The sequence below is a fragment of the Fusarium oxysporum genome, chromosome 5, assembly GCF_000149955.1.
Source record: "Fusarium oxysporum f. sp. lycopersici 4287 chromosome 5, whole genome shotgun sequence".
Classification (NCBI taxonomy): Eukaryota; Fungi; Ascomycota; class Sordariomycetes; order Hypocreales; family Nectriaceae; genus Fusarium; species Fusarium oxysporum.
Window position 1 is genome coordinate 2,200,768 of NC_030990.1, and position 21,534 is coordinate 2,222,301.

General features: G+C 49.1%; 8 protein-coding genes across 11 annotated transcripts; 2 read left to right on the top strand and 6 right to left on the bottom strand.

The window, feature by feature from the left end:
* The first annotated feature begins 63 nt into the window (after positions 1-63).
* On the top strand, positions 64-4,996 carry FOXG_01802 (uncharacterized protein). 2 transcript variants are annotated; one of them, XM_018378826.1, is made up of 3 exons: positions 64-333; positions 445-2,173; positions 2,285-4,996. In XM_018378826.1, the coding sequence occupies exons 2-3, from the start codon at positions 2,150-2,152 to the stop codon at positions 3,431-3,433; spliced, it is 1,173 nt and encodes a 390-aa protein (XP_018234806.1). In that variant the 5' UTR covers positions 64-333; positions 445-2,149; the 3' UTR covers positions 3,434-4,996. The 2 variants fall into 2 exon arrangements, with proteins under 2 accessions (XP_018234806.1, XP_018234807.1); XM_018378827.1 differs by having other exon boundaries at positions 445-3,827.
* On the bottom strand, positions 1,460-1,564 carry FOXG_18188 (uncharacterized protein; the record flags this gene model as incomplete). The annotated part of the gene is made up of 1 exon (XM_018398238.1): positions 1,460-1,564. The coding sequence occupies one exon, from the start codon at positions 1,562-1,564 to the stop codon at positions 1,460-1,462; it is 105 nt and encodes a 34-aa protein (XP_018234808.1).
* On the bottom strand, positions 3,820-5,024 carry FOXG_01803 (uncharacterized protein). Its single transcript, XM_018378828.1, has 2 exons — positions 4,992-5,024; positions 3,820-4,902 (listed from the first exon to the last, which is right to left on the bottom strand). Exon 2 carries the CDS (start codon positions 4,859-4,861, stop codon positions 4,052-4,054), a length of 810 nt encoding a protein of 269 aa, XP_018234809.1. The 5' UTR covers positions 4,862-4,902; positions 4,992-5,024; the 3' UTR covers positions 3,820-4,051.
* A 101-nt stretch (positions 5,025-5,125) lies between these two features.
* On the bottom strand, positions 5,126-8,206 carry FOXG_01804 (V-type proton ATPase catalytic subunit A). Of its 2 annotated transcripts, XM_018378829.1 has the most exons (7): positions 7,591-8,206; positions 7,435-7,495; positions 7,358-7,379; positions 7,205-7,253; positions 7,059-7,143; positions 5,441-7,005; positions 5,126-5,389 (listed from the first exon to the last, which is right to left on the bottom strand). In XM_018378829.1, the coding sequence occupies exons 1-7, from the start codon at positions 8,116-8,118 to the stop codon at positions 5,333-5,335; spliced, it is 2,367 nt and encodes a 788-aa protein (XP_018234810.1). In that variant the 5' UTR covers positions 8,119-8,206; the 3' UTR covers positions 5,126-5,332. The 2 variants fall into 2 exon arrangements, with proteins under 2 accessions (XP_018234810.1, XP_018234811.1); XM_018378830.1 differs by having other exon boundaries at positions 7,205-7,379.
* A 346-nt stretch (positions 8,207-8,552) lies between these two features.
* On the bottom strand, positions 8,553-10,527 carry FOXG_01805 (uncharacterized protein). Its single transcript, XM_018378831.1, has 4 exons — positions 10,294-10,527; positions 10,209-10,239; positions 9,732-10,156; positions 8,553-9,673 (listed from the first exon to the last, which is right to left on the bottom strand). Exons 1-4 carry the CDS (start codon positions 10,504-10,506, stop codon positions 8,669-8,671), a joined length of 1,674 nt encoding a protein of 557 aa, XP_018234812.1. The 5' UTR covers positions 10,507-10,527; the 3' UTR covers positions 8,553-8,668.
* An 800-nt stretch (positions 10,528-11,327) lies between these two features.
* On the bottom strand, positions 11,328-14,059 carry FOXG_01806 (uncharacterized protein). The gene is made up of 5 exons (XM_018378832.1): positions 13,673-14,059; positions 13,534-13,620; positions 13,179-13,483; positions 12,919-13,127; positions 11,328-12,871 (listed from the first exon to the last, which is right to left on the bottom strand). Exons 1-5 carry the CDS (start codon positions 13,850-13,852, stop codon positions 11,745-11,747), a joined length of 1,908 nt encoding a protein of 635 aa, XP_018234813.1. The 5' UTR covers positions 13,853-14,059; the 3' UTR covers positions 11,328-11,744.
* An 89-nt stretch (positions 14,060-14,148) lies between these two features.
* FOXG_01807 (uncharacterized protein) lies at positions 14,149-17,740 on the bottom strand. The gene has a single exon (XM_018378833.1). It carries the CDS (start codon positions 17,638-17,640, stop codon positions 14,461-14,463), a length of 3,180 nt encoding a protein of 1,059 aa, XP_018234814.1. The 5' UTR covers positions 17,641-17,740; the 3' UTR covers positions 14,149-14,460.
* A 99-nt stretch (positions 17,741-17,839) lies between these two features.
* On the top strand, positions 17,840-21,463 carry FOXG_01808 (uncharacterized protein). 2 transcript variants are annotated; one of them, XM_018378834.1, is made up of 3 exons: positions 17,840-18,061; positions 18,138-18,845; positions 18,902-21,463. In XM_018378834.1, the coding sequence occupies exons 1-3, from the start codon at positions 17,966-17,968 to the stop codon at positions 20,735-20,737; spliced, it is 2,640 nt and encodes an 879-aa protein (XP_018234815.1). In that variant the 5' UTR covers positions 17,840-17,965; the 3' UTR covers positions 20,738-21,463. The 2 variants fall into 2 exon arrangements, with proteins under 2 accessions (XP_018234815.1, XP_018234816.1); XM_018378835.1 differs by having other exon boundaries at positions 17,840-18,845.
* Positions 21,464-21,534: the final 71 nt, after the last annotated feature.

The following is a 21,534-nucleotide window of genomic DNA, read 5'->3' on the forward strand; positions in this document are numbered from 1 at the left end:
TCATACCATGGAATCATGGCTGCTTTCGATGTCTCGGCCATACCGATCCAACGTTGGAAGTTGGGATGCCCGAAAGCTGGGGTTTCTAGGGTGTTTCCAATTGTGGAAAGCCACAGGATCCTGTACTTAGGGTCCATCATTTATCGTTGGAGCTGACCCGAGCTGGATCCATGGATGTCTCCAAAATGACAAGTCTGAATTGTGACGTTTCCAAGGTGAAGAAAAGGGCATTTTATGTCCGATAAAATGCACATGTGACGGCGAAAAGGTGAAGCACAGCAAGGTAGCTGCTGGTCGGTGAGTTGCTTCCAACTGCTTGTCACCGTACAGAAGGTATGATCCCCATCCTCTCCAGACCAAGGAGGATGATCTTTGGACGCCTCACTTATGACAACGGCACACGCTCTAACCGAAAAGCCATGAAGCTCACCTCATTCTCAACAGCAACCAACACCTACACATCGCCATCCTCCACAACCTTGTCGTTAGCCTGATGAATGCATTCAGGTTCAAAGATCGCCCGCTTACTGAATGGAATCAACAAAATAGTACTCCTTGGCTGGCTCTGTACGAGCTATGGCCTAGCAAAGGTTGAGCTGATCAAGGCAAGCAGCAACTGCGTATCCCTCACGTGGACGCGAAAAGGATTGAGATAGTGAATACTTGATAGTTGTCAAGTCGATAATTTTAATTTTGTAAGGGAGTACGGTCAGAAAACGTTACGATACTGCTCATCTAGCTCCTGACTGTTGCCGTAGGACATGGACCATGGTTCACGTTCTTGGTTGTGACCACTTGCCTCACCTCGTCTACTCGCACACCACAACACAAGGATCTCGTCCTCTTCCGATCTTCCCAAGTCAGTACAAGGATAGAGGGCAGCTCACCACTTGCCTGCCCCCACGCACCAAAACCGACTTCATTCTCAGATGGGATGGGCTCCCTTGAGAGAGTGCTCCAGGGACCCGAACCTATCAGAATATCCGTTCATCGTTGACTCCTACATCACGAGCCGATCTCAGGACAATTGTGACGCACTCATATCGAACAAATACCAGTTTTAATAGCAACGTAGTGAGAGCATGGCTGTCATGCGGCAGCGTTACATGGCACATTTCCCGATGCTCTGTGCTCAAGGCGCCACAACCCAGACGTGTTCAGACGTAGAGGACAGTGGCCATACGCTTCCTGCAGTCGCTGTCGTGGAACGACCTCGGCCAAAATCATAGATGCCATCTGCACTTTACGGGCTCTGCCGTACCTGAACAGAAGCAATGTGTCTACGTGCATCGGACATTGGGCCAAGATCTGCAACGAAGCAGCCCTCAAGAGCCTTTCTTGACGCGAGTCTGTCTATCTCCCGTGGATAATGTTGATCAATGTTTGCCCATGGAGCTCTACATATATCTCGAAACCAGCAGACAAACGGAAATGTTCAGAGCACGTCGAGCTTAAACGGTTAGCTGCCAGCAGGGTTTTTGAAAGTCAAGTCGCTGGCAAAGAGGTCAAAGCCAGCGTCCTGAAAAGAGCTACCAGTCAGGATACCCCACCTATGCGTGTCCATCAACGTTTCTGCCGTCATAGCCAACTCGGCCAACTGGACTAGTCCCCAAGTTGGCCATGGCACCGGACCTGGTCTCAGACGGCAAAACCCTGCCTGCAGGGCTGGGCTCGATCGAGGGACGTGCCCTTCCCGTTCGGCTTAGAGATAGCGATACTTGGAGCAGTTGAAGTTACTCTTTAAAAGGTAAGATCAGGAAGAGAGTTAATAACGTGGGTTTACCCTTATCGTGCCCTCCATTGTCTGGTCTGGACTTACCTCCAACCTTTCTCAATTCCCTCGCAAAACTCTTCGCCTTCAAATCTTGCCTGCACTCTAGACCAAATCAAAGTTTACCAGGTTTTCGGACACTGGCTGCTCCTTTGTCTCTTGTTCCTCTCCAGCTTAGCCCAAACCTTACAACAACGCTGAGACGAAACATCTTCATGATCCAGTCGGTCACTCGATTTTTACATCGCGCCGACTTGTCGCAAGCTACAACCGGCTTGACTCTGCCAACAGTAGAACATTTGCATTGCGCTCCATCTACACCTTGACCCAATCCCGTAGCACAAGGGCCCTGGACCTCTCCAATGCTAGCCGTTCATCATGAACGCGCAGGTATCATTTCTTGTAAGTGTTACGCCTCCTCGCAAAAGAATTGATCCTTTGGTGTATCAGCAGCGGCAGCAGTTAGAAGTAACTTTTCAAAGAGTTACTTCGATCCTGACATTTTATCTCTAGGATGGCACATATACGCTGATTCACATCCCTCTCAGCCTCTACTCGACCCTGCTCCAGCCAATTCTCCGAGTACTTCTGCCACAATCTCAGGGAACGGGAGGCCTGCGCGATTCGCCCGAGTACGAGTTGCAGGGACTCACACCTGATGGCCAGCATGGCTTTCTGAATATTAGCATCACTCCCCTTGAGTGTTCGGTTGTCTGTCACACCTCATGGGCTCAAAATGTCTTCGAGCCAGTCCTTAAAGCCATGCCGCGCGACATTGCGAAAACTGTTTCCGTTTCCAAAGAATCCTATATGGTACTTTCAGTCATAAGCGCTGGGCTTGATGCAGGCGGTCGTGTGATGGAATTGACCTCTCCGCTAGCCCTCGCTGGTATCCCCATCTTCTTCATCACGACCTATTACTCAGACTTCATCCTAGTCCCTACGAAAGAGCGGGAAAACGTGGTCAAGTCTCTCATCGCAAAAGGCTTCGAGCTGTCCGACAACGAGTCCAACTTCATCACTTCCGCTGCCAATCACAAGCAGGGCACTGGGTTGTCTGCAACTTCTCCGCCACATGAGGGCCTCCCTCTCAATGTCGCTGAGTTGCAAACACGCATTTTTGGTACACTTAAGAAGAGGCATGTGGCACCCCAGATTGAGGAAGCGCTTGAATTGGTGCAATGTTCAGGTCGCGAAGCATCGCAGCTTGCAAACTTCACCCATCAAAGGCCTTCAATCAGCCGTCACGCAACAGGAAACGGCCGCCGACCAAGTTGGGCAGACAATGTGGACACAAAGCTCTACACATGCATCATCTCAGCGCTCGTCTCGCAGCCTCGATTTATGTCCGTCACTCTTGCTCAGGATGACCCGCCATCCCTCTTGCTCGACAAGAATCTTCTCGACATATTTGGCGACTCCCTCGTTGGGGACACAGATGCTAGCCTGATACCGATCTTCCTGGACTTGAAAACTCTTCCTCTGGAGGCCACGGGTATTGTTTGCGGTGTCGCTGGTATACTCGTACAAGACACCCAGATAGCGGCGAGTTCTGAATTATCTTATCTCTCGACTGCTCAGGCAGGTGCTGTGATTCTTTCTGAAGAGCAGTCTGTCAGGGCTATGGGTATATTGAAGCCATTGCTCAGTGAAGAGCTGTGATGCTTTGAGCTTGATCAATATACTTGCGATGGAAGATAAGACTGTCACAATGATGTAAAATTATGGAAAGCTCACAATCTATGAGCATATGACCAATGGCGCAACGGAGATGGCGTTTGTTTTCTAAGAAGCCGGGCTGTTGGGTTTGTGTAAAATCATTATCTGACTTGAAAATTTTAGTATTTTGTCAGGGGAAAAGTTCCTGGAGATGTGCCTGGCTTCTATATTGATACCATGTTATAGTACCAAGTGAAACACTCTGTTGCTGATGTTATAAACCCGTCTCCCATACCGCGCAGCATGCGCGTGAAAGTCCCACAGTTATATTTAAATGGCCCTCAGTCGTTTTTGAGATATTGGACGTAATCGAAGTTAGATTATTCGCAAGGCATGGTGTGGGTTGAACCCCCGGCAATCATTACGCTCTGGGGTTGTCAAGCCCATCACTTAAAATAAGGTATTATAAAGTACCTTCGGCCAGTACATCGTTTCCCATGACCTTACACGTCGTTCAAGCTTATCTTTACCAATTATTGCCGTATCTAGAACCCAGTCTCTTGAAGATCAAATCGGTAAGCTGACCTGAAGGAAAGGGTCACGATATCAGGACCTCATTGCTCACTTCCCCCTTTTCTTCTCCTGCCTCTCTTCTTTTACCAAACCGGATTTTACAAACCCGTCTCTAGCTACGGCATTGATGAGCGCAAACCTTCTAGGTCCTAGCTGAACACCGCCGTACCACCTCGTCACCACCACCATGGCATCCCAGATATCCATGACCTGCATCAGATGCAACATCCTTCCACCGGCAGCTGTCTCGCCATCATCATCGCAGTCCTGGAAACTCGTAGCCCCGGGGCCACGGATCCGCCATGCTGTCATGTTGTGCGTGGCGCTGCGTATGCGTTTGTCTGATGAGAGCAAGAGTTGGACGTAGTATCGAGCCTGATCAGGAGAAGTCACTCGTGCGACATGTGCTAAGAATGTTGATTTTGACTCTGTCACAAGATCGGATAGAACCCATTCCGGAGGAGGAAAGTCTGGTTGCTCGTAGTCTTCTTCTTCAGGTGTCGATGGAGCTTGGGGCTCACTTTCAGGCTCTGGCTTCTGCTCCTCCGCACGCCGCGTAAACTCCTCCACGGCATCGAATAGGCAAACCAGGCCCTCTTGAAATACTTCGCCCAGAGCGTCTCGGAAGAGTGCCAGATCACGAGCACCAGCGCCTTTGACACCACCGGAACTGTGGTGTGTACTGAGGGCACTGGGGGGCTTAGAGGGGTAATCAGACGGGAATTTCAGACGCAGAGAGGATGCATTGCCTGGCAGTTTGAGAATAAATACAGAGGAGTCGTCTTCTGTCGGGACGAGGCTGTCGTCGCCGTAGATGGAATTAATTGCTTCAACTTCATCCTGAAGTTCTTCGGACATTGTTCGGGCAGTGAGGGGTTGATTGAAAGGGGATTGAGGGCCTTGAGTTTTCAGTTTGTTAAAACCGTCCTAAACTTTATGATAGATTTCAAGCAAGAGTATATTTGAGATTGCCTTAAAAAAAACTCACATTAGTTCCATTGCAGGTCTAAAGTAATGCTTCTTACAGTTGACGCTGAATGCACTTTAACCTGCAGAAGCCCCACATCAGCTCATCCATTTCACCTCATTGATCCACTATATCTCCATTCCTCTCTTACGTAGTATACTTTCAACAACCATCTCGTGATAAATGGACGAGATATAATGAATGGCCTTGTATTTAGAACAAATTGATATTGAGCGAGTACACTAGACTATGGGGCGGCGCAAACAGTAATCGAATACCGGTCATCTTCTGACCTATCCCCCAGCATGACCTATCTATAGCTTCAACACAGAAACAACCAGTAATGCAACATTAGTATTACATTACTCGTCCATGACAGCCGCAAACTTGTCTGTCATCTTCTGTTGAATCTCCTCGTACTAGAATTGAGTTAGCGCATGCCTTGTGTATGCCACCAAACAACAACTTACTCTCTTGGAGATCACATCCTGGCCGTCGGTGGGAACCTCAAACTTCAACTGTCGTAGGTTGGCTTGCAGGTCAGAAGTAGCCTCTCGTACCTTGGCCCAGCTCTGGCCCTGCGCGATAACCTTCTGGGCTTCGTCGTGGAAGCCCACCATGAGCTTCATCATCCACTCTGTCTTCCAGATAGGACAGAACTGGTCATAGTCCGAGTAACCGTTTTGCTGCAAGAAATCTTCCTTGATCAGGCCTGCGATATCCAACGTAATCTTGTCAGGGTCAGACAGGGCACTCTTTCCAACAAGCTGAACAACCTGGTCAAGCTCCTCGGAATCAGACAGAAGTTGCTTGATGCGGTCGCGGAGTCGAGGGAAGTCGGGGTAATTCTTCTCGTAATACTTATCCAAAATGGTGTTATACTTGCTGTAAGATAACGATGTATTGATGGAAGGGAAATGTTTTCGCTGCGCAAGCTTCTTGTCGAGACCCCAGAAGACCTGCACAATACCCAGAGTGGATGTAGTAACGGGATCCGAGAAATCACCACCAGGAGGACTGACGGCACCGACAATACTGACACTGCCCTCGCGCTCGGGAGAACCAAGAGTCTGAACGCGACCGGCTCGCTCGTAGAACGAGGCAAGCTTGGCACCCAGGTAGGCAGGGAAACCCTGATCAGCAGGCATTTCTCCTAGACGACCAGAAAGTTCTCGAAGAGCCTCAGCCCATCGGGAAGAGGAGTCAGCCATCATGGCCACGTTAAGACCCTGGTCGCGGAAATATTCGGCGACGGTAATTCCGGTGTAAATGGAGGCTTCTCGGGCAGCGACGGGCATGTTCGAGGTGTTGGCAATGAGGGTGGTTCGCTTCATGATAGGCTCCTTGCGGCCATCGACCTCAATCGTGAGCTCGGGGAAATCCTTCAAGACTTCGGCCATCTCATTACCTCGCTCACCGCAACCAACATAGACGATAACGTCACTGTTGGAGAACTTGGACACAGACTGGCTAATGACAGTCTTTCCGCAACCGAAAGCACCGGGAATTGCGACGGTACCACCTTGAACACTAGGGAAAAGAGCGTCGAGAACTCGCTGACCGACAATGAAGGGCTGATCGGCGGACTTCTTGTCGTTGGAGGGACGTGGTACTCGGACAGGCCAGGTCTGCATCATGGGATACTCTGTCTTCTTGCCATCGAACTCGACCTCGAGGATGTTCTCGACGACGGTGTACTCGCCCTTGGCAGCGATTTTGGTAACAGTTCCTCGTGCGCGAGGAGGGAACAGAATCTTGTGGTCTGCGAGGAAAGAGTTCTCGAAGACAGAGCCCCAGACATCACCACCGGAAAGGTGGTCGCCGACCTTAACGGAGGGTGTGAACTCCCACTTCTTCTCGCGGTCGAGGGCAGGGACGGCGATACCGCGGGGGATATAAATGGACTTAGCCATCTTGGAAATAGCCTCGAGGGGACGCTGGATACCGTCGTAGATACCGTTGAGGAGACCGGGACCGAGTTCGACTGACAAGGGCTTTCCGGTACGGGTAACAGGGTCACCAACCATGACGCCGGCTGCGATGATGATTAGCTTGTTATTGTTGGAGGTTCATCATGGGCTGTCGTACATGTCTCCTCGTAAACCTGAATAGAGGCCTGATCGCCACTGATTCGAATAACTTCACCAACGAGGTTGTCATGTCCTACTCTGACCTGTAATAGCGGTGGGTTAGATCGTGGCGGATGATGACGATGGAGGATGATAGCAACTGACCAACTCGTACATGGCAACACCAATCATGTCCTCAGCCACGACGACGGGACTGTATAAAGTCAGCATGACATGTTGACAGTCAAAATATCGGTTCGAGTGTTTTTTGGGGGGTCGAGAATAGATCGTAGGCTGAAGAAATCGGTAGGCACTGACCCAGAAATGGAGTAGATTTTACCTGCAGATAGTGTTAGCGACACCGCAAGGTGGTTGAACTTGGTTAAAGAACATACCGGTTTGGTATCCATCTTCCTCATTGGTCTTGCTGCTGTTATTAGCAGCCTTTGATGTTTTCTACAGATGGCCGTAAGTCAGCATCGAGAACCAAGCAGCATAAAATGCGCCGCGTTGTCGCCAGCAAGCTTGGGGAAGGTCGGGAATCAACGCACAGGAGGCATCTTCAACGACAAAACTGGCGCGTTGTCTAATTGAAGATGAGGAGAGGTAGGGGAATGCGGCGACTGGGGCCGGATGGAAGATGCTGTCGAACCGGGGGAGAGGGTTGACGAAGGAGGCGGCTGAGATGAAGGTTGAGGTCTTGATGAAGGTGAATATGGAGACAGAGATGGAGATGGAGATGGTGGTGGAGAGTTTGGCAGAGGCACTTGACGAGCTACGTCCACCAACGCTAGAGCTGCTGCTCTTGCTTTCCCAGCTCTTGAGTGGAGCCAGGATGATGACGATGCTTTGCGGGTGGGGTCTCGAACAGTAGCAACGTTAACGGGAGGCGCAGGGGCTTTATCACTGAAGCTCCCTCTGTAACGGCTACCTCTGGCCCCGGAGCCTGAGCTAAGGCTATCGTCGTCACTGTCGCTCCCTTGCTCTCGCTGGCTGTTGTTGTCGTCGTCTTCGCCTCTGGTGCGGATCAGATCCAGCAGGGAACGCCTCGCTCTAAGAGTAGGACGAATGCCGAGCATAAGCTACAGTTGATGCCTTTTTTGCGATAAATGTTTTGTGGTTTCAAGCTCACAGAAGTGTAAGTGGGAGATCTGGAGTATGTTGTTGATTAAGGTAGATGGGAGCCAATTCTCCAATGGGGTATAGCTGAGCTATAGGTTAGCGCTTGGACGGAGGCTGCACTGAAACATTATGCACAACAGCGCTACTGACCTGAGTGCCTAGTCGACATGAATTCGAGGGTACATTGAAGAAGAGAAATACCTTGGTGTAGGAGCCCAAATTTTATATAGGCAATCGAATAACTCACGAAATAGCTGATTTTGTCGCTTGGCTTTTCTATAAGTAGTCCATTACGATCTTGATGCGTCTGCCCTTCCTCCTACTATATATACTGCCCAGTTACAGATACCTACCTGTAGCTATCTCAAGTAGCAACTTTAGATAAATGACCTTGGGCTTATTGTTTGATTTAACTATATAAAGTCTTGGATGCCCAAAACCTCAAGCTTCTCAACTTCAGTTGCTAGAAATACCATACTATGAATTCTTTCCCACATGAACATCGGTTTACTTTGTCTTCTTATCCTTATTCTCCCTCTCCCACTGCTCTCCCAGCTCCTTCACCTCCTGGTTTGTCTTCTCTATAGACTCTCTGGCTCCAGGCCAAGGCTTGCGACCTCGACCTGTTTCAAACAATCTGTAAACCGCGGGCACATCAGTTCCATCCATAAGCAAGTTGTAAAACTTTCGGTCGTTCCACCACAGCTTCCAGGCTTCCCAAGTGAAGCACCCCAAACGATCGGTGACTCCTGTACCTGCTGCTTGGTTCAGAAACTCGTAAGTTGGCTTTGCCCTCCACCTAAATCCAGGATGAGGAGCCGGGCCTCTCTGGAGTGTCTTGACAACATAGTCATAGTGATCATCAATATCCCTACGCCTCTCTTCGGCAGACGGCATGGGGTAGTCTCCAGACCACAAGCTCGCCAGAGCCATGGTAGTGAGATCGTAAAGTACGAATGGAGGTCTCATGATAATCATATGGCCAAGGAACGCCAATGAGTCGGGAAACTGCTCCGAGATGAAGCCATGGAAAAGACGTGCAAACTTGTTTTCCTCGCCGTAGAACTTGGTCGCCTCAATCCGCTTGTGGTGGTCAGGGGCAATGGCCGGGTCGGTCGGATCGCCAGGGCCCTCGACGATGGAAAAGTCATAACCATAGCCCGAGCAGAAGATGATGGCATCGACATCTTCCAAAACCGTACCGTCTGTAAGAGTAATAGTCTTGGGACCAGTTACTTCCTTGATGCCCTGTACAGATTTGACTGTGCCATCTTTGAGGTTATCCGCCAGATGCTCGGAGAACAATGGAACTCGATGGAGGACTCCATCAACTGGTCGAGTACCGAATACTTCCTTCAAGTGTGGCCATTCTTTATCTCGTATATTGATCATCATCTTGGTCATGAGACCTGCAAAGATATTTGGCATGATGTTGCCTATTGTTCTCACACAAATGGACACACGACGACTCAATGTGTGCTCGAAAGCCTTCCCCTTGACTCTCCTGGGGAGCTAAGAATGATTAGGGTCTGAAGCTGAAGCTGAAGTTGGCTGGAGCTGGAGTCCTTACCACGAAGACGGTGCCACGATGGCTAAGATAGACCTTGTTGGTTCCAGCTTTAACCAAGAACGAGGTCGAATCCACACCAGTTGCGCCAATACCTACGACAACCACGTTCTTGCCCTGGTACTTTGAGGCGTCTTTGAACTGCCGCGAGTGAATGGCATCCCCAGAAAACCTCTCTAGACCTTTCACGTGGGGGAGATGGCGGGTATTGAGCATGCCTGTAGCGACAACTACGCGACCGAATGTTCTGACCTCTTCAACCCCCGTTTTAACATCCTTGAGAAAGACTCTCCAGGCCTTTCGTGGCTCATCGCGTTCTACATGGTCAACTGAGACTGAGAATCGTATGTGCGGATATAGGTCAAACTGTTCGGCGTAAGATTCGAAGTATCTTTCGAGATCCTTCTGAGGGGGGTGCACAGGGAAGTCTAGAAACACTATGAGTTTCACGGCCATACGAGCAATGTACGGCTGGCTTACCATCGGGCATAGGAAAATCAGTAATGGAACACTAGAAGCTATTAACACTGCGATCTGCCCCCTTTGAAGAGTAAAAGAAACATACGCATTGCTTGGAGGTGTTGGCTGTCGTGTACTCCAATGCAGTTGTCTGCTCGATATTGTTTGACGCATGCCAAGTCCCACCAACGTACTCTTGCCTTTCAAACGCTTTTGCATTGAGTCCCTGCTCGCGAAGGTTCTTAAGTGCTAGAAGACCGAGTGGTCCTGCTCCTACCACGCAGACGTCGAAGTTGAGTTCTTGATTCTGGGCATCCATGATTTAGTAAGAATATTATCTTAATATGGGTCTAAGAAGAACATACAAAAGTGCGTATCTCTGCTCCTTTATATCCTCACTTTCTATAAGTATTTGATATTAACAAGAGCGTAAAGATCCGAACTGCCGCGCGAGGTAGTGATCGCGCTTAATGCTGACACTTCTGAACGGCGCCAGAATGGAGGCTGTCAGCTTTTAGATCATCACGTAGGGTTACGACGCATAAAACAGATGAGATAAGCTGATTACAACCAGTAAAGAAATACTATTGCCAACAGAGCTGCTTATTATAACCAGTTGGGATGTATCCGAGAAAGTCTCCGGAGCTCCTTGATATCCGCATCAGCAAGGGTGTAAGATTGTACATCCACTGCTTTTATGTGTCCGGCCTGTCTTTTTTTTTTTTTTTTTTGGGAGAGACAGGTCTTCTCTTCTAAGATGATAGGGTGTTGAGAATGCAGCACGAAATGCGAAGGCGAAAGAGACTGTCTGAATATATGGAACAACCTAAGTGGTTGCAAGATACACCAAACTTGGCGAATATCAAGATGAACATTCCCGCTATTGGCTGCCTTCATGGAGCAGTTATATGTATCACTTTAAGATTAAAGGTATGATTAAGGAAACCGTTGACACAATCTGACGGTCATGAGAATGAGGATGCTAAGGCTTGGGAGATGTTGGAGCGATACGGATAGTTGCGATTAGGAGTTATCACGAGTAGTTTTTGTAAGATGACCATAAGTACAGCTTCGGCTGAAGGACTTGAGACAGTGACAATAGTGGTTGCCACTGCAAGATGTACGAGTGAAAACAAGACACGGATTGGCAAATGTTGCTGGATGCCAGACAAACAGCTCATCTCAATGTGATCTGCCCGGTAGATGGACTCAAAGGACTGAAACACTGTACCAGAAAAGGATCACAAAAAAGCTAAGGTACATATTTGAGCACATCAAGGTTTTTGGCTTCCTAGACAAGCCGCCTGGAAATTCAACATAGAAAACCTCCATGATCTGGCGGTGATGGAGCATAACGAGAGAAAACTTATAGACCTATTGGTAAAGCTCTAAGCAAGTGGCCATGCCAAGTGCTGTATTCGTCCACGGGTATAGACCACACGCAAGCCTAGAGATCTACTTCTTTATCCTGCATCGTATCTGTGATGTCTAGGCCACATCCTGAAGGATTGAGAGAATGGCTTTGAGTACCATTCCTGCCACAATACACATATTCGATCATCCATGCAACTTCACATCCAGGCCTGCCAAAATCTCTTGCAGAATCTTCAAAGCCCCCTCCTTGGCCACCAAGGCTGAAAACGTCGCTTGCAAGACCGAGACGCCACACTCATCCCTTTCTGCAACATTTTCCATCCTTGTATGGTATGAGGAACCTAGTGTTGGTACGTCACAGCCATCCTGGCTCCGTGCCGCTCGTAGCATACAGATCTGCGACGACCGACATTCGCCGGTGCATTCTGGCTGTACCCAGCCTCTGCTGAGACGTAGCATGTATTCATCAAAGGCCGTCTGATTCTTCTCGAAGACGTGGGTGACGTTGTGCCAGAATGCAGCGGTGAGCTCCGCCGCGTGATCGATTAGGGGAGGGTTCGTGAGTGGGCCATATGTCTCCTTTGCAGAATAATACTTTTCCCACACGGGGCCTTGGGTCTGGTATATAGGAGATGTCATGTCGGCGCTGTAGGTAGTTGCATCGAGGACAGCGAACGTCACGGGATCAACATCGTAGACACGAAAAGAGGGCATTCCTGACATCGGAGTGAGTGAGGGGCCGACATATGATGTTATTAGAGCATTATTAAAGGTCTTGCCCGGAGCATCACTGTATGTAATCTGAAAGTGATCTCTGTGGGTGTGACCAAAGAACATGGCTGCGATGGTTGCTGAGTATCGGTTTACTACCTGGTTCAGGTAATTCGACTGATCGTGGAATGCATTCCGGTCACCCAGCGGCATATGACCAATGATATAGACACGCTCTCCGGCTTTCTCAGCAGCGTGGAGTTCTTCAACAAGCCAATCGATCTGACCGCTCGGATCGCGCAGCATCTTCCTCTGGAAAAGCCAGAAGTTCCCACGGTAAAACAGATTTGTGTTGAGAGAGATAACGCGCAAGTTACCATGGGGATATTTGGTTGAATAAGCGCCAATTCTTGCTGCTGTAGAGGCTGATTCATGTCCGATCCAACGAGACCATGTCCCAGCGAGAAGGTCATAGATCCACGAGGATGCGTCGCCGATGGAACTAGGCTGGTAGGCGTTTGTGGGATGGGACTCGTGGTTACCAGCTGTTCCGTAGACTATACCGAGATGTCTATCCATGTGCTCATATGACTGTATAACTTGATAGGTTAGGTTTAAGTGAAAGATTTGAGTGAAGGATGCTCACTTTGGTGCTCATTATAGTCCCAAGATGTGTTCCAGATTGAATGATCGACAATGTCTCCGGTGAAAATCGTGAAAGCGGCGTCGGGTACCAACTTTTTGATTGCTTCATACATGCTATGCTCAAGAGAAGCAGGAGAGTCACAAGTATGCTCCCCATATGGTCCAGCCGGAGATACCGCTCTCCCAGGCTCGTCATTTTCTGTGAAAGGTCTTCTCAAGTCAAAAAACAGCAACATGAGCACTGGGCGAAGCGTTACTTACCTGCAGCATATGGGTTTGTTACACTCTGAATTCGACCCTTCAGTGTAGAGCTGGTCAACATGTATATCGGAATAGTGAACAACTTTGATAGGGTCTCTTCCACTCGAGACTGGACGCTTTCGGCGCAAGTGATCAGGAGGCACAGGGACTTCCCATTCGTCTATAGCAGGATAGTGGCAGAGACCTAGAAATGTTACGCAAAAATGCTGCGCAGTCTTTGAGCCGATGGCAACGTTTCTCAACGCCTCTGCTATAATAGGTCCTTGAAGCTCGATGGTTCCATCACAAACATCTGCATCTTCGACCTAAATTTGTCAAATCAAGTTTTGTATCTTATAAGGACTTATTAGGCTACCTTTGACTTTTTGCATACGTCCTGTAGTGTGTTGACAAAGTATCGATCACCCAGATTCGCGAGGCTCTTAAAAGTCAATAAAAGGCCCTACACCGTCATCAGCTCTTTGTAATCACACTCATGACTAGCTGTGACTTACCTGACATCCCGAACAAGACGATACACCTTGTATTTGTTTCCATATTCGATCTGCCCAGTCATTTGTATACAAAGTCTTTTGGTTTTCATTGAGACCTTGAGGCACAACAGCCTGTCCGTCAGTTCCGATAACCGCTGTTATGGCGCCAAGACAGGGTAGGAGAGTTGTTGATAAGCGCATCTTTGTCGAATTGAGAGAGAGAGAGAGGGAAACGGTTGGTCTCAGTAATGGCGAAATAAAGAACAAGGTATACACTGAACTTGTTTATACAACACAAGTGAGAACCCTAGAGACCATCAACTTATTGCCATCGAAGACAAATCATCCCCAAAATCGGCTTAGGGCCACCACTATAACGGCCACATGACCCAATTAGAACAATCACACGAGCGCATAAGGTAGGTACCTAGACAGAGGAAAACGTCACCGCTGGTCCATGCGCGTTGGGGTTGGTTATAAGTCAGTTCGAGTCTTGTCTCCAGTAGTCCAATAACTATACCTAATTATTCCGATCTCAAACCCGCCCAGTTTGTCTGTCCGCCCATCAAGGAGGTTGGCAGAGGCTCAACGTATATAATAGTTGCGTAATTATTTCTTATTCGTATCCATATATACATCTCTTTCATACAGCTCCTTTCATGCCTTAAAATCAGACAAATGTAATATACAAGACCGATGATGATGAGTTATACATCTGCGCCATAGATAATGATACACGGAGCACATCGCTCCAATTCAAGCAAGCTTTTAGATACCGATAGCATTCCTTTTTTTGCAGCTGGCCTGTTCTACTCCTTTATCGGAGATGTCTTCTCCTCCTTCTTCGTCTTCTTCTTCGACCGAACTTTCTTTTCCGAGCCCTTCTTACGTGAATGCGGCTCTTTATTCTTGTTTTTGTTAGTCTTAATTCTTGCGTCAGTTTCCCATGCAAGCTTGACGCCTGTCTGTTCCTCCCTCTGCATGACCGAGTCTCTGTACTTCCTTCCAGCTTCTGTGCGTTGCGGTAGTGTTCCTCCCCACATCTTGTGCCACTCCCTCTCGCGATCCTCAGGGGTTGATACGAGCGCCTTCTTCCTGCGCTTCTTGAGTTCCCTCAAAATTCTATGCGCTCTCTCTGATGGAAGCTCCACGACTGTGTATTCCACTTTCCAGTTGGTTGGTTCCTCGGGTTCGGAGCAGGAGATACGTTCCACGACCTCGCCGTCGACCATGTTGCGGACTGTGACATACATACCAAGAATCTCCTTCTTTGGTATGTCGGCACTTTCTTTGTCGGATCTTGGTTCTTCTGTCGATGAGGATTTGTCTGCTCCAGAGGTCTTGACGGATTCTGCTGGAGAAACGCCAATGCTGGCTGTGTTGCTTTCATCAACCTCGCTACTCGGCTCCTTTTGGTCTCGCACCAACTCCGACAAAACTCGTTCAAATGTCCCCAGATTGCTAGGGTTGTTGTCAACACCTTGAGCAAACTTGATGATTAGGTCCTTGAGAGTAGCATCTGCTGAGTCGTCGCTGTTTAATGAGGTGTCAGTTCCATCGACAGGGTCGCTAAGTATGGGACTGTGCCCTTCATCCTCTGCCCTAGTCTCGACAGCTTCGGTAAGGCCAGACTCTGTCTCTTTACCAGCGTATTCCACATCTTTAGAATCCACGTCATTATTGGAACTGCCGCCTTCAGATGCATCAATGGATGGGAGCAGTGCATCCTCAGTTTCGGAAGAAGACTCACTAGCATCCAGTGCGTCGTCTTCTGCTGAATCCTTCTGAGTTGTGTCTTCAAGTTCACTGGCTGCTTCCTTGTTCTCCTTCAACTCTTCAGTCAGAGCCTCAACAAGTTCGTTGATGTAGGTTTCTCTCTCAGGTTCGGGCTTCCCAGCCAGCAAACCACTCTGCTCAAGAGCTTGCTCGATGGCCTCTCGCACACTATCCAAGCCGGCGGCGTCATCCTCCACAGTTTGGTCGACCTTGGCCATCATCTCATCCCATGACTTCTGTCTTTCGGTCGATGATAGCTTTTGAGTATCTTCCTTAATCTGAGGCTCAGCTTCGTCACTCATTCGGCCCTTCTCTTCATCCTGTGAAATACGCAACATGTTGTTTTTAAACATAGCCACGGCTTCACTCCCCTTCTCCTGGGTTTCTTGCATCTCTTCATCGCTGACAGGCTCGGCAAAGAAATAAGTCAAGGGGGGGTTTGTTGGCCGAGTCTCGATGTGCAACCGAAGTGACTTTTCAGGGAAACGCTTCGTAGCTCTGTCCAAAAGATTATTCAAGAGTTTGACACTAACTTTAAACTCCTCGTTTCCCACCCTGCGGTTCGCAGTTCCGTGAAGAGCCTCGTCCATTTCCTCGAGGCTAATATACTGGAAGCCAAATATTCGTTGTGTGTTATGGAAAGCAACGAATATACCATCCATTCGGCCCATGCGCACTTGTAAAGAATACTTGAGGAACGCCGCTCTGATCATGTCGTAGTACTCACGCTCGAACGACTCCCAAGTACCGAAACGGCTACGAATCTCATATCCAACGCCTTTTTGATAGCCTCCAACATCCATTCGGATGGAAACTACTGCACGGGTTTTCAGATCAAACATGCCTGTTCCTGGAAGTCGTGGATCATAAGCATCCAGCTGTGACCGCATCATGAAATCACCCAGTGTGGAGAAATGGAAGGCTTCATCGGCATTCTTCTCCTCTTCGGATAACTCATGCGAACGGCTTCTCCTGTACTTTTCGAAGTGTGTTTTTTTGAGAGTGAGGAGTTTTTCCATTGATTTCCCGAGCATGCTCAGAACGTTGGCGGTATCGAATTCTTTGTCGGCGTCAATAGCATACACACCGTCTTTATAACGGGCGAATGCGGCAGCAGGACCTCGGGTCAGCGCGGTGAACGTATCATACTCGACCTTGAAAGAGCGGGACAAGTGTCTGAAACTTAAAGGCCTCCACGCTGAGAGAAGAAAGTGGAATTGGGAGAGCATGGCCGTCATACTAGACGTTGAACCACAGTACTTCTTCTTATATTTGGCACACAAGTCTGTCAACCGACTGTCCTTGGAGGATGTCACATACTCTTTCAGAGCGTCGAAATCAAACTCATCAACGGGCATGATTGAAGCAAGGTATGGGTCAAAGTTGTAAACCCGGGTCCGCTGATCTTGAAGCTGGTAGGGTCCGCCATTGAAAAGAACCTTGTCCAGCTGATGGGCAAGCGTGGGGACGCTTCGTCTGGATTCTTCTTCAACTGCTTTCAGCTTGAGGTGGTGGGGCATGATGGTGTAAACTGGAGGTAAAGCCTTCTGCGTTTTGGCCGCCTTCGTCTTCTTCTTCGACGGTGGAGCTGCTACACTGGGCTCTGTCTCATGACTACTTGCTATGATATGCTGATCCAGGTCGGGGGAGGGACTGGTATGGTCTTCTTGAGGGGCGGCGGGGTCGTTCGAAGGTTCTGCGCCCAGCTCTTGTTGCAACTTCTCTTGAAGTGATGCCCAGGCACCAGCCTGCTGGCCCACTACCCCGGAGCTGGCCTCTGATGAATCGGCTTTACCAGTCGTCTGTTGTTCGTTTGGACTACTTGGCTTGGATCCCTTCTTTTTCTTCTTTTTCTTCGACTTGTCGATACCATAGACTCTCTTAGCCACAGCCAATGCATCACTGATATCGGTTTCAGTTGTCCCCTCCGTAGATCCTTTTACTTCAAAACGAGCAGCTCTTCTCTTCTTGTCCTCTTTTCTCCTTTCCGCTGCTTTCGCTCCCTTTTCAATCTTCTCCGAGGCAGCCTTCATTAGATTGAGTGCATCTTCGGAATCAGGCACGGGTTTCGGCGTGGGAATCGAAGTGTCGTCCGGGCTAGTCTCTGTCGCAAATAACCGGAGGGGTGAACATTGTCGCAAGCATCGTAGATGGGGCCGGCAGATATGCGCAAACGTGGCCGCGGGGGCTATCCCACGCCGTAGTCGAAGCATCGGGGCGTCTTTGACGAAATCGATCAACTTTGGAGAAAGTTAGTCAAAATCGAGATGGAAAGACTTCGTAGGTGACACCGAACCAGGAAAAAAAAAAATATTGAATCATCAACGGCTTCGGTATAATGTCGGGTCGGACGATATATCGTATGACACGTGATTGGTCAATCACTACCTTGGTGATCCATCGCATGCACTACCTACCTTAACCATCAGCCACAACACTCGTCATTTCCGGAGCCTTCCTAAAGGTTCAAAGAGGACACCCACCACAGAGACTCTCTCGGAAGCGAACCCTCTCGCGGCATCTTCTCATGCGATAGCAATGGGTGCGAGTGATTCAAAGCTCGTTTTCAAACGGGGCATTTTTCGTTTATCAGAAGAACGGCATATCCCAGCGGATGATGCATACTGGACCTCTGTTCGTCGCCTGCTCCACCCAAAGTCCTACTCTACCTTTCCATGGATAACTCATTTACTGACATGATATCACGCAGTTTTGGGAGCTTCCTGAGTCTTCTGAGGATGTCTTTAGTTTATTCACACCTGCCGACATTCGAAGAACTCGGGATCGAGCACTCGAGAACCTAGAAACCCTCATCCTCGCCATCACTTCTCGTCTATTCATACTACGTCATCACCCATCTTTCCCTGATCCTGAACTTGCTCCAGAACGCGAGGCCCTGAACTGTATCCGAGTACTCACACGTATATTGCCTTATTTATACGAAAAGGAATCCCTCAGTGACTGGGAGCAACAGTTTTTCTGGGCTCAACGAAGGAAACGCACCCGGCATGGTGCTATCGCCAACGAGATCCTCTTTGACGAAGCTCAGGAGGCTGAGCGCAAGACACAAACTGCCGAGTTTGAGGAGGTCAAACCACTCGCTGAAGAGCTGGTAGACACGCTGGTCGATCTGCTATTCTTTTCTGATCTTACTTTACCACGACAGCCCAATGGCCGACCGAAAGTTAGCTATGCGATTTGGCAGAGTGGAGTGGGTTGCAACACAGCTGTTGCAACAACAAAAGAATATGAAAGCAATCGATCAGAGATTCTGCGGCTTCTCTTGACGCTTTCTGGCCAGAGCCTGTATATGACTGCTGGTGTCCTACCGCAGAACGGCGTACGGACGTTAACACACTTATGCGCTTGTCCAGATAAGCAAGTCGTGCTCTCTGTGCTTTGTTCCCTACTCAACACAGTTGGTTCACCTGGGATTTCTCGGCTTCGAGGTACTGATTCTGACTTCATTTATAGACGTTGAAATACAACCCTGCTACGTGGCGCGTACCTTATAACACCCTTGTATTCAAGGACGGCAAGCAGATGCTTGTGACATACTCACTACAGTTCCTCTTGGTGCTCTTGTTGTACCCTATTCCTGAGAACCCAGAGAACCCATCGCCTAAACACTCTTATCGTCACTTTCTAGGCCGACTCCACCGGCCCCAAGATTTTCAGTTTATTGTTGACGGAATGACTCGAATTCTAAACCAACCACTTCAAGAGAAGACTTCATATCTTCCAGGTTCTCAGTCATCTGGCCACTTTGCCCCCGAGATACTAATGTTATTCTGGGAGATCCTTCAATGCAACAAACGATTCCGATCTTTTATCGTGGATACCGAAAGAGCGCATGATTTTGTTGTCCTAGCCCTGTTCTATGCTCTTGAGTATAAAAATGATGCTACTAAGCAAGGAGTTGTGCGCATGTGCGCTTTCTTGCTCCAGACTCTAAGCGTGGAGACTAACTTTGGCGTCAACTTGAACAAGTACTTCGAGGGGCAGGAGAGTCTACCAATGTCTATTCGTGTACCGGGATTCCGAGGGACCTATGCGGACTTCCTTATCCACTCAATCTACAATCTGATCACAACAAGTCAAGGGAAGCTATCGGCGATATACCCAGCTCTGTTGGCGGTGATTAATAACATCGCACCTTATCTTGAGGGGCTGAGTAGCACTAGCAGCTCAAAACTGATGCAGCTGTTCTCTTCCATGTCCTCGCCTTCGTTTCTACTTGCGAATGAGACCAATCACGCTCTTCTCCACTCGCTGCTGGAATCTATTAGCTCAATACTCGAGAATAAATACCAAAAGAACCCTGAGTTGGTGTTTGCTATCCTCAAAAATAAGAAGAGGGTTGAAGCCTTGCGTTCATTCACTCTGGAGAGTGGTCAAGAGGAAATTGAGAGAAGAAACAGAAGAAGAAAGGATTCTGGACACCATTTTGATCCATTCGATGCTGCATCTGTGCGCAGCTCAGTTGACAGCTTGAGGAGTCCAAACAGCGCCCAGCCACGGCACTCGTCATTGGAAGAAGTTCCAGAAGACGGTGCCTTCGCGATTGGAGACGATGACGACGACGACGACGACGATGACGATGACAGTGACGATGAGGAACGACAAGAGACTCCTGCACGGTCAACGTCAAGTGAAGCCCCGTCCCGGAGGTCATCGACCCCCAACGTTGAGGATGCCGTCCCAACTCAATTGCGAGGGATGTCCGAGAAGGCTCGTGGCAAGATGCCAGCGGGTGTTCCAACCTTCTCGCGGCAAAACAGCACCACCAGCCTAGGCGGGCGCTCGATATCAGGACAATCACAGGCAGGGGCATTTGAGCCTACGACCCACTGGATCGACAGCTGGCTGCTCGAACTACCTCTCCACACAATCCTGGCAGTCATTCAACAGGTGTCTGCACTCTTACCGCGACAAGAATTGGCAGCCGATATACCAACACCAGAAACACTACGACGAATTTCAGGTGTCCATGTTGTTGGCATTGAGCCATCGGCTCCCCGTGTACATTCTTTCGAATGGTCCCAGCTCGCGTTGGGTTGGTATGAGTCTCTGCTATGGGGAGTTATCTTTACAAACGAGATGCAGGTTTCCAGAGGAACCATGGGCATATGGAATGGTACTGCTATCAAGCTTTTCAGGGTTCAAGAAACAGCCCCAGAGGGCCCAACACTGACCTCCCCTCGAGGGGCTGTTGACGCTGTTGGTAGCAACATTGTCTCGCGGATAGGGCAGATCAACCTCCGGGGCGGGCCGCAGGGAAACAGCCAGCCGCCACAGCGAAACAATTAAGGAGGACACATGAAGAGTTCGACAAGGGCGTTTCCTCGACAACCCTTCGTTGAGCAATTAGAACTTTCTGCACTGCTTGGCAACTTTTCCTTGAAGAGGGAGCGCGTCCGAAAGCTAAGCAGATGCTAGCATGAAGCTATTGTTTCATGATCTGCCATTGTTGATTCCAACGGTGTTCATTGTGTAGGATAAGAGAACGAATGTTACATGGGAAGCGAATCGGCGGGGTAGTCTAGAAACAGGCGTTTGGGTATGGATTGGAGTCAATCAAAAACTCGCATTTGCATCAGAGCGGCTCAGTTCATACTGTTTTCTATGCACATAATCACATGCGCAATTCGTCCTCGTCTCATCAGCTGGTGTTTCAAGTTTTGACTCTGGCGCAGCAGCTAACATGTGGCGCGTCGAGATGGAGGTGGCTAATTTGACTCAGGACCAGCCACAGCCAACAGGATCTAGGAAACCCCCTCCTGGACAGTTCCACACCGATTCGATTCCTTGTTTTCAAAAGCAAAAGTTGGCAGAAGTAGGCAAACAACGTGATTTATGCCAGCAAAGCCGCAAAGTCAAAGCAAAGCCACGTCTAATACTTGGAGTGATCATTTCCGAAGAGTGCAAGGGGGACTCGTACGCACCGCCACCGCCGACCGGGTTGCTTCACTTTCACAGCCAATCACAAGCCGTCCCGGACCATTTGTGCCGTGTTCCCCATACGCTAAAGCCACAGTATGCATCAGCCACGTCCCAAGGTCCCTTAATTCTCGTAGCTATCGCGACAAGGGTCTTGTTGAAGGGTG